The sequence below is a fragment of the Otolemur garnettii genome, unplaced genomic scaffold (genome assembly GCF_000181295.1).
Source record: "Otolemur garnettii isolate 467f Iridium unplaced genomic scaffold, OtoGar3 scaffold00046, whole genome shotgun sequence".
NCBI classification, from domain to species: Eukaryota; Metazoa; Chordata; class Mammalia; order Primates; family Galagidae; genus Otolemur; species Otolemur garnettii.
Genome location: NW_003852441.1, coordinates 12,693,547 through 12,702,901, shown reverse-complemented (window position 1 = coordinate 12,702,901; position 9,355 = coordinate 12,693,547). Strand labels below are relative to the sequence as shown.

The window sequence follows — 9,355 nt, the reverse complement described above, 5'->3', positions numbered from 1 at the left end:
GGCGCCGAGCCGAAAATTCTTATTTTTTATAGCTTAGTTTTCTGACTTGAGATCTGTTCTTAGAACTCTAGTTATTTGCCCATGTTCTGAGTCCTTTTTATTTTGCTGAACCCTGTTCTGCAAGTGGAAGTAATGACATGCCCTGATGTGATTATGAGATGTTTCTGTAACAGTTGCAGAGCTTTGGGGTCCGCAGGGCGCTTGTGCATTCCCAGTGTTGTCTGTAGTGTAGGAGGGCAGCAGGCATTTTAGCACTTACAGACTAGCAAACTGTAGCTCAGCAGGGGCTGTTGGTGGTTCAGGAGCCTGTCAGCAACACTGGACTCTGGCTTTAGCCCCCATGCCATGTGCATTCTTCTGGGCCACATTCTCTCCCTGTGTCAGGTGGCCACCCCTCAGAAGTATAAAAGTGAAGGGCAGAAAGCCTGTGGGGTCTCCTGAGGGATCTGGTCTCATGCTGGTGTCCTTCACTGCCACCTCTCCTTTGCCACTGGCTTGCCATGTGGGTTTGCATAAGATGGCTGGGTCCCTTGTCTCTGCCTTCTGGAGCAGGTGTCACAAGAAGAAACTGACAAGGCTTTGGTTCTAGACACATGGGCCTGACTCAAGAGACTCCTGGAAGCTCCTGCCCTCTCCATGAGCTCCTTGTGTATATAAATGGCAGAAAGTAGAACAGAAGCTGTTCACACGTGTGCTCTTCTGACTGATGGGTACAAGGAGAGAAGAGCCTCCATCCTGATCTGTTGGGATTCTCTTTTCAGGGAACATTAAGCAAAACCCCAGCACACAGAGCCTCCTGCAGAAAGGTAAGAGTCACTCCCAGAGGGCCCAGGGCTGTGACCTGAGCCTTTTCTGAGCTTAACTCTGGGATTCGATCCCAGGGCTTTGCAATAAGGATCCCAAGGCCTTTTTTTGTCTTTTCTCAGGGATGGAGCTGAAGACCATCAATGACTTTCTCTTTCAGAGCCAGATTGACAACATCAACCTGTTCAAGGTAGAGGCTCTCTCCTTTGTATGTTACCCATCAAATTTTCTTCTTGCCACCTCCTATAGCAGAGTACTATGTTTAGAGAGGGAAAGAATAAGCAAATTCCTGTCATGAAACAGTGTAAAGTCTGAGGGTCTAAAGCACAGACAGATGGGGTATGGCTACTGGCCCTTGGTCCCAACCTAGTGACTCTAGAAACAGTGACTGCCTCTATGATGGAGTACTAACTATATTCTAGGCAGTGCACCAGGTTCTGTGGCTCTGAACTAGTAAGTCCTGTTACACTTGTGAGTAGAGGAAACCAAGGCTCAGAGGTCACCTTGGGAAGGTGATGTGCATAGGCCTCCCACGAGTGAGCTGATGGTGCATGGCTCAGCTGGCATACCAGCCTGGCTGTACTGATTTGGCCCTGCCTTCTTTCTGGAAAAACCAACTTTCCCCTGACTTACCCATTTTGGTCCTTTTCTCTGCCATTGTTCCTGTTAGACAGCCCGGAAATCTAGGTCATCTTAGATACTTTTCTCCCTTTTCATCTCACACCCACACAACCACCAGGCTGAGAGCCTCAGACAGGTCTGAATGTCCCCCTGTTCTCCCCACGTCCTCTGTGACTTCCTTTTGCTGGCCTTCACTCCCCTTGCTTCTGTCCTCTCCCTCTTCTGGTATGCTTTGTGAACCACCATCTAGTGAGTGTTCACTAGAGGGCGACACTCTTTAGAAAGCTTAAAAGGCTCTAAACCTCTTAGCTCTGCCTGCTATGCTGAGATTTGACACCAAAGTACCTGAACTGTGCACCCCAATTGCCCCCCTCCCCCGAGCAGGCCCCAGCTCACCTCCTCTCTGCCATCTCAGATGCTGTCACCAGTAAGGGCATAACTCTATGGAACATACTTAGAGATAGGAGGCAGTGGGCTGTGCTCCCAAGTTGGAGGAAGGTGGTGACCTTTCCTTGCAAATAGAGACAACACTCCCTCCATGTGTGCACGTGCCTGCAGCTGATGGGTTTTACAGGTGCGGCGGTACTGTGAGAAGAGCATGGTCAGCAGAAAGGTACTGCTCCCTGTCCTTGGCCTGCCCTCCAGATTGCCCTGGGTTCCCTTGGTGCAGAGCAGCCTTGCTGGGGTGGAGGGAGGTGGCCTGGTAGAGCATCTGGTGCACCCGGTCTCCTTTCCCTGCTGTTGCTCATGAGGTGCGCTGTGCTCTCCATCCTGGCCTAGCTATTTGGCTTCACAGAACGGTATGGAGCAGTCCTCTCCTCCCAGGAGAAGCCCAGACTGACAGGGTTTCAGGAATTCCTACAGCGCCTGCAGCCTGGGGTGACTGAGGGTGAGTCAGGAAGGTGGCAGGGCCAGGCTGGCTGCAGGCCCTGGGCTGAGCATCCCTTTCTTATGTACGGCTGGACTTCAGGGAGCCCTCTTCCCCCTTGCCTGCTCTGTGTAGCCCCTGCAACTCCTGTGGATGAGGGCCAAGCCAGGCCTCCCACTTCCCCACTGATGCACATTGAAGGCTTCCTCACAGCCCTCACCACAGCCAACCAGGACGGCAGAATCATCTTGAACCACCAAGGTAATCAGGTGCTTCCTGTCCAGGCTCTGTCCCCAAGCAGGTGCCAACCTGGATCATGGGAGCCAAGTCATGAAAGGAGTCTATCTGTCCATCCTGAACCCTTCCTGGGCCAGGAAGAGGAAATAAGGCAGCCTCCTGCAACCTTGGGCCGGCAATGGAGGCGGGAAGGACAAAGGTGCTGGGAGGGCAGGGCCTATTGGGCAAGGTTCTTAGAGATGCCCTGTGGCCTAGTGGTTAAGGTGAGGTGGGCTTTGGTTTGAGTCATTCATTGTTCTGTCACCTGTGAACTATATGACATGAACCATTGTCTCCGAAGCTCAGGGTCCATATATGGAAAGGGAGGCAATAGTACTGTCTATCTCTGAGGGGTGGTTGACCTAGAGGTTAAATGGGATGGAATTGATGCGGCTCTCATGCCATGGGCATGCCCCTTCACCCTGACCCTGAAGTCTGAGTGGGCCTGCACCCACCCCTTCCTCATTGTTAATGTCCTCTTTTCAGGCAGCCTCAGTCAGAGCAGTCTTAAATTCTTGCTGCTGAATCCAGCTGTGCACTTTGCTCAGGTGGTGAAGGAGTGCCGGGCTATGGTCATTGCAGGGGGCACCCTGCAGCCGGTAAGGACACCAGTCCAGCCTCTTGTGTTCCAGGTCCCCAAAAGAGAAATGGGCTGGCTCAAGCAGTGTCTACTAGATGGCCATGGGGTGCCATCCTTATGCTGGAGGGAGAGTGGGGCTGCTCTGTACCGCCCACAGGGTCAGGTCAGACTTTTCCGGGGAAAGTCCATCTCTAGTTCACAGTCTCATGTAGGCACCTCTGTGCCATTCCCTTCCCACTGCCACCATAAGTCTGTCAACCTCTCTCTTAGAAACTTGAAATGTATTTTTTTTATAAAAGTATTATAGGGCGGCACCTGTGGCTCAATGAGTAGGGTGCCAGCCCTATATACTGAGGGTGGCAGGTTTGAACCTGGCCCCGGCCAAACTGCAACAAAAAGATAGCCGGGTGTTGTGGCAGGTGCCTGTAGTCCCAGCTACTCAAGAGGCTGAGGCAAGAGAATCAACTAAGCCCAAGAGCTGGAGGTTGTTGTGAGCTGTGACACCACAGCACTCTACCTAGGGTGACAAAGTGAGATTCTGTCTCTAAAAAAATAAATAAATAAATAAAAATATATAAACATTATAGTTTCATTGTGGAAAGTTGAGATGAGCAAAAACAAGAAAAGTACAAATCTACCAACAAAAGGTTCATTTTGGTGTATATCGTTATAATAGTCTTTCTGTGCATAGTTTTTACATCTGTTGCACCCATATTTTAAAACAAAAACAAGAATGATGTTATTCTTACGTGCTATTGTTTACTTTTCACTGAGTACCAATGTGTTGTACACATTTTTCCCATCAGTAAGTATGCAATATGCATTTACTGTGCCTGCTCTACTCCGGCTGCAGCGTGTTCCGGTTATACGTGTATATCACACAACCAGTCTTCTTGGTACATATTTAGGCCTTCTCCAGTTTTGCTCTATTTGAAACAATACTATGTCAATTATAACCAAATCTCTGCACAGTGATGATTTCAGCCTAGAAAAGGATGAAATGCTGGTCAGAATCTAAAAGAAGTAGTTCCCAGCTACCTGTAGCTTTTTTGTTTTTGTATTTTTCATGTAGATTCACAGATTTTTCATAGATTTTTATTCATTTGATGTATTAAAGTTGTTTATAGTCATTATTGTTTTTGAGGCTCACATTTTCTCAAACTTGACTGGTAGGAACTCCATCCTACTACCTCTGTTTCTTTTTGGGGGTGCAGGGTTAAGTTCTCTGTCACCCAGGTTGGAATGCAGTGGTGCCATCTCCTCTCAGCCTCCCGAGTAGCTAGGAGTACAAGTACATGCCACAATGGCCCACTAATTTTTTAATTTTGTGTAGAGATGAGATCTTGATATGTTGCCCAAACTGGTCTCAATTCTGGCTTCAAACAAGCCTCCTGCCTCAGCCTCCCAAAGTGTTGGGCTGAGATTATAGGTGTGAACCATAGCACTTGGCCCTCTGCTCCTTTTAACACAACCCCATCAGTCTTGCTTTCCAGCACAACTGAATGTCCGAGGCTCAGCATGTAAGTTCCTTGCCCCAGAACCAGACTCATTCATTTTTCCAAGGGCCTTGTTTTTTTCTACTGGGGAATGATGTTTAGAAATCAAGACCTGGGTGCTAGGGTGTTTGTAGTGCTCCTAGATTGTGGTTGTTTATAAAGCATCAGTAGACCTAGAAAATATGTTTTCAAAAATAAGTTCATATTGATATTTCTAAATAAAAATTAAATTTATTCCCACTAGTGAGCTGATGCATAGCCAGGTTGAGAATCAGATTTGTTGAATTCCCTGTACTATTCCTACACGTAGTTTAATGTGACTGTCAATGCTGGACATTATTAACATTTTTTTTCTTTTTGCCAGGTTGTTGCTGTCCTTTTACATCTTTTCTGTTCATGTGTATTTGCTGCCTTTTAGCCCAGACTGCTCTCTTTTTTGTCCTCTTCTTTCCTGCTCCTCTACCCCAACTCAGGACTGAGTCCCTTTCTCCTGGCCTTCTGGGAGGTCAACAAGGCCTTGACCTTGTGGTCTGCAGGTTTCGGACTTCCGGGAGCAGCTGCTGGCCTGTGCAGGGGTGGAAGCAGAGCGAGTGGTGGAGTTTTCATGTGGTGAGGCGCTGTATCTGGGGTGGGACAAGCCAAGCACTCACAGTCTGGCCTCTGCTGTGTGAGTGTGACCACCCACTGTTACCAGGCCCTGGGCTGAGGAGACCCCAGGGTGGGAGCCCCTCCGTGTCCTGGCTTTCTCAGGAGCTAAGCTCCCCTCTGCAAGCACCCTGCCCCCACCGTCTGTTTGCCCCATTCTGCTGTGGTGATGGGATTTGTGGGCCAGTGTTATCCATCACTCTTCCTAGTCCGGAAGATGATAGGAAACGCCCTTGCTGGGCTCTACCTTGTAAAGCATCTGCACCTCCAGTCTTCAGCTCCCTGGGTCTCACCAGGTCACGTGATCCCTCCAGACAACATCCTGCCCATTGTCCTCAGCACGGGCATCTCCAACCGGCCACTGGATTTCAAGTACCAGCACAGGGAGCTGCCACAGATGGTTAGTCCTTGCCAGCTTGCCTTACTATGGCCATGGCTGGGGAGGGAGCTTCTCAGGTGGGGGCTTCTTTGATCCATCCTGAGGTGTCCATCCAGGAGCCTGCTCTGGGTGAGCAGTGTCTGTTCAGATGTTTATCAGGGAAGGTCTGAGTATGCCCACCCACCTCCACCCATCAGGTTGCTAAATAAGTTTTCTGAAACCTCTGGACATTCCCTTCAGCACAAAGCAGACTCGTCTCCTTTGTATCTGCCCCTGCCCAGGTCTTGGTGTACATCTCTGTAGTATGCCTGGAGTGTTCAGTGCTTGGCCTGCCATAGCAGGTGCCCATCAGGATAATGGCAGTTGAAGAAGGGGGGACTCAGTGCCATGGCAATAGGAAGTCTTATCTCTGGGGCATGAGCACCATGAGAGGTCACAAAGAAGGTGGTCAGTCATTAGAAGCAGCAACTGGGGCTCAGTGCCTATAGTGCAGCGGCTATGGTGCCAGCCACATACACTGGAGCTGGTGGGTTCAAATCCAACCTGGGCCTACCAAACAATGATGGCAAACAACTACAACCAAAAAATAGCTGGGCCCTGTGGCGGGTTCCTGTGGTCCCAGCTACTTGGGAGGCTGAGGCAGGAGAATCACTTAAGCCCAAGAGTTTGAGGTTGCTATGAGCTATGATGCCACAGCACTCTACAGAGGGTAACAAAGTGAAACTCTGTCTCAAAAAAAAAAAGGCAGTAACTGGGAGTGTCAGGTGGGGAGGTCTCACAGTCTACTGATTCCCACCAGGGGAGTCACTGGGCAAAGTTCTCCCTGGCTTTAGTCACACCACGAGTCCCTCAGTTTTGAACCCCAAGATGAAGATGGAATTTATGGGAGGAATTTCAGGGCCTCTGGGGGCTCTTTGTCTTTCTTAGATGGATGAGGCAGGTCGCATTCTCTTTTGCTTGTGCAATGTGATTCCTGGAGGTGTGGTCTGTTTCTTCCCCTCCTATGAGTACCAGCGCCAGGTCCATGCCTACTGGGAGAAAAGTGGTGTGCTGTGCCGCCTGGCCTCCAGGAAGAAGGTGAGTTGCTGGAGGCCACACCTCCTGCTCATGGGGACAGGGCCACCCAGGTTTCTTCATGGGATTTCTCATGCTCAGTGAGGAAGGTTACGCTTCTCCTGGGTCCTTAGCCTAGCACTCCTGGTCCCCAACTACAGAGGATTTCCCTAGAACTCTGAGGCTCTCTAGTCCCCCAGCTAGAAAATACAGGGCCCAACAGAGACCTGAGACCCAGTGTTCTGACTTGTATCTGGGAGACATGCTCTGTCTATTTTCAGATTTTCCAGGAACCCAAGAGTACAAACCAGGTGGAACAGGTGCTGACAGAATATTCCAAGTGCATTGAGGTGAGAGGTGTCACTCTGAGGCTTAGGTCTGGAGACCAGGTGGGATTCACAGGTGGAAACATTTTAGGTGACATCTAAGCTCTGTCTCAGCAACTTTGGGCTGGGTGTCTCCCATAGAACTGTGGCCAGGTGAGAGGCAAGATGGTGACGGGGGCCCTGTTGCTGTCCGTGGTTGGAGGAAAGATGAGTGAAGGGATCAACTTCTCTGACAACCTAGGCCGGTAAGTAGTGGTCCCCTCTCATCTCGTAGGGCCGCAATACCCAGCTGCCTAGCGTTCATTGCTGCTGGGCCCCTGCCTTCATTCTGCTGCCCTCTCACAGTGGCCAGGCTGTGCCTGCTCAGGGTTCCCCACCAGTTGGGGGAGTATTTCAGCCAACATGAATTGTCCCTTAAAGAACAGGTGGGGAATTAGGCAGACCATAACTTTACTGGGACTCATTGGCCTAGACTGGATCTCAGAACACGAGGCAAACCCTTTCCAGGTGTTAGGTATGAAAGCTGGACTGGCAGATGGCAGAGGGACAGCACAGCTAGAGAGGCTCAAGGAGAGATAATATGCAGCAGCAGGTGGCATGGGTTGAGGACACTGGCAGGGCTGACGTCCTCGCTCATCTCCACCCTAGGTGTGTGGTCATGGTGGGCATGCCCTACCCCAATGTCAGGTCTCCAGAGCTACAAGAGAAGATGGCCTATTTGGATCAGACCCTTGTGAGTGCCTCCGTTATTTTAGAGGATGCAAGAAAAGCAGGGGTGGCAGTGTCACCCTAGGTTGAGAGGGCACAACCCACTAACCCATCTTCCTATCTACTCCAGAGGTCTGGCTGCACCTCCACACCTTCTTAATCTCCTCTATGGTGTCACCAGTGGCATCTGCTACTGGCATTGGCCCTTGAAGCCTCCTGGTCTGTTTGCCCAGGGAGAGCTCGGATACTAGGCAAGAATCAGCTTTCACAGGTCATCCCCTTTACCCTCTCTAGCCCAGAATCCCAGGGAAGGCCCCCCCAGGGAAGGCTTTGGCAGAGAACCTGTGCATGAGGGCTGTCAACCAGTCCATAGGTAAACCTGGGACGGCTCCTGGCTAGTGAGGTGGATGGGTGGAGAATGCGGTAACAGCAATAAAAGAGGGGCTCACCTGCCCCATCCCTTGTCTGAGGGCTGAGGAAGGGAAAGGGAAACCCAGGTGAGCCTTAGAGCTCTAGCCCATGCCCATCCAGGCAGGGCCATCAGGCACCAGCGGGATTTTGCCAGTATTGTATTCCTGGACCAGCGCTATGCCCAGCCCCCAGTCCTGGCCAAAATGCCAGGCTGGATCCGAGACCGTGTGAAGACCAAAGCCACCTTCGGCTCTGCCATTGCCATGTTGCAGAAGGTGAGTCCTACTGCTTCCTTCCCCCACCCCCTGAGAGTTCCTTCCACCCTGAGGTCTCGTTTGTCACCGCCTTCTGTCCCTGCAGTTCCATCGGGAGAAGTCTGCCTCTTCTTGATGCACAGTTGTACCATCTCCAGTGGGCAGGTGAAGGAAGGGCCTGGCACCAGCGGTGGTGTTTGCCTTGGGCCTGCCAGGGAAGAGGAAGCCCGGAGGGAGAGCTGAGTGCAGGATGCTGCCAGGTCCCAGACACAGGTAGAAGAGGCCACAGGAGACAACAGCCTAAACCTGAAGAAATGGGGTCTTGGCCATCCTTGGACACGTCCCAGTGCAGCCCCCTCCCTAGAATTTGAATCTTTCCTCCTATTCAGTGTGGCTATGAGGTTACCCCTGTGCCATCTACCCGCTGCTGCCTTCTTATGCCCACCTACCTCTGCCCTTTCTACCTTTGTACTGCATGGTCAGCTAAAATGAGCTGTTCTAGACTTTTCACCCTCTTCTACATTTTAAGCTGTTTCCCATATCCAGCCCCTTGTGGCCCTAGGGCTCCTGCTCCCCAGGGGATTCTGAATGTCCCTGGATGTCATCTTTCTGGCCTGGCTCCTATTCTCCCTCCAAGTCCCCCTCCCTCCCTCTCAACCACTTGAGTAAACTTCAAAATACCTTCTCTGTGGCATCAATTATGACAAGGGCCTTTAGTTTCTCAGCATGACCATTTTGAGACCCCCATGTCTGTCACTGAGACACTTTTCTCTTTGGGAAAATATGCCTGCACCAGCTGCCTCTGCTGGCTGCACCTCCTGTGTTTGACCCCAGAGGAAGGGGCCCTGGGCTATTCTGCCCCGTCACTTATAGCCCAGCAGGGTGGGAGGACACTTGCTGGTGGAGGAGACACACACCCTCCAGGGCTCCTGTT

General features: G+C 51.0%; 1 protein-coding gene across 1 annotated transcript in view; it reads left to right on the top strand.

Annotated features, from left to right (window-relative positions):
- Positions 1 to 8,637, top strand: part of DDX11 (DEAD/H-box helicase 11) — a 20,262-nt gene extending 11,625 nt beyond the window's left edge. The window contains exons 12-26 of the mRNA XM_023514065.1: positions 748 to 806; positions 927 to 994; positions 2,000 to 2,038; positions 2,206 to 2,314; positions 2,429 to 2,554; positions 3,056 to 3,168; positions 5,182 to 5,254; positions 5,587 to 5,690; positions 6,597 to 6,746; positions 7,004 to 7,072; positions 7,190 to 7,293; positions 7,697 to 7,781; positions 8,051 to 8,129; positions 8,288 to 8,442; positions 8,528 to 8,637. Of these exons, the coding sequence (XP_023369833.1) occupies positions 748 to 806; positions 927 to 994; positions 2,000 to 2,038; positions 2,206 to 2,314; positions 2,429 to 2,554; positions 3,056 to 3,168; positions 5,182 to 5,254; positions 5,587 to 5,690; positions 6,597 to 6,746; positions 7,004 to 7,072; positions 7,190 to 7,293; positions 7,697 to 7,781; positions 8,051 to 8,129; positions 8,288 to 8,442; positions 8,528 to 8,557 (1,363 nt within the window). The 3' untranslated portion in view covers positions 8,558 to 8,637. The remainder of the gene's footprint in view (positions 1 to 747; positions 807 to 926; positions 995 to 1,999; positions 2,039 to 2,205; positions 2,315 to 2,428; positions 2,555 to 3,055; positions 3,169 to 5,181; positions 5,255 to 5,586; positions 5,691 to 6,596; positions 6,747 to 7,003; positions 7,073 to 7,189; positions 7,294 to 7,696; positions 7,782 to 8,050; positions 8,130 to 8,287; positions 8,443 to 8,527) is intronic.
- Positions 8,638 to 9,355: the final 718 nt, after the last annotated feature.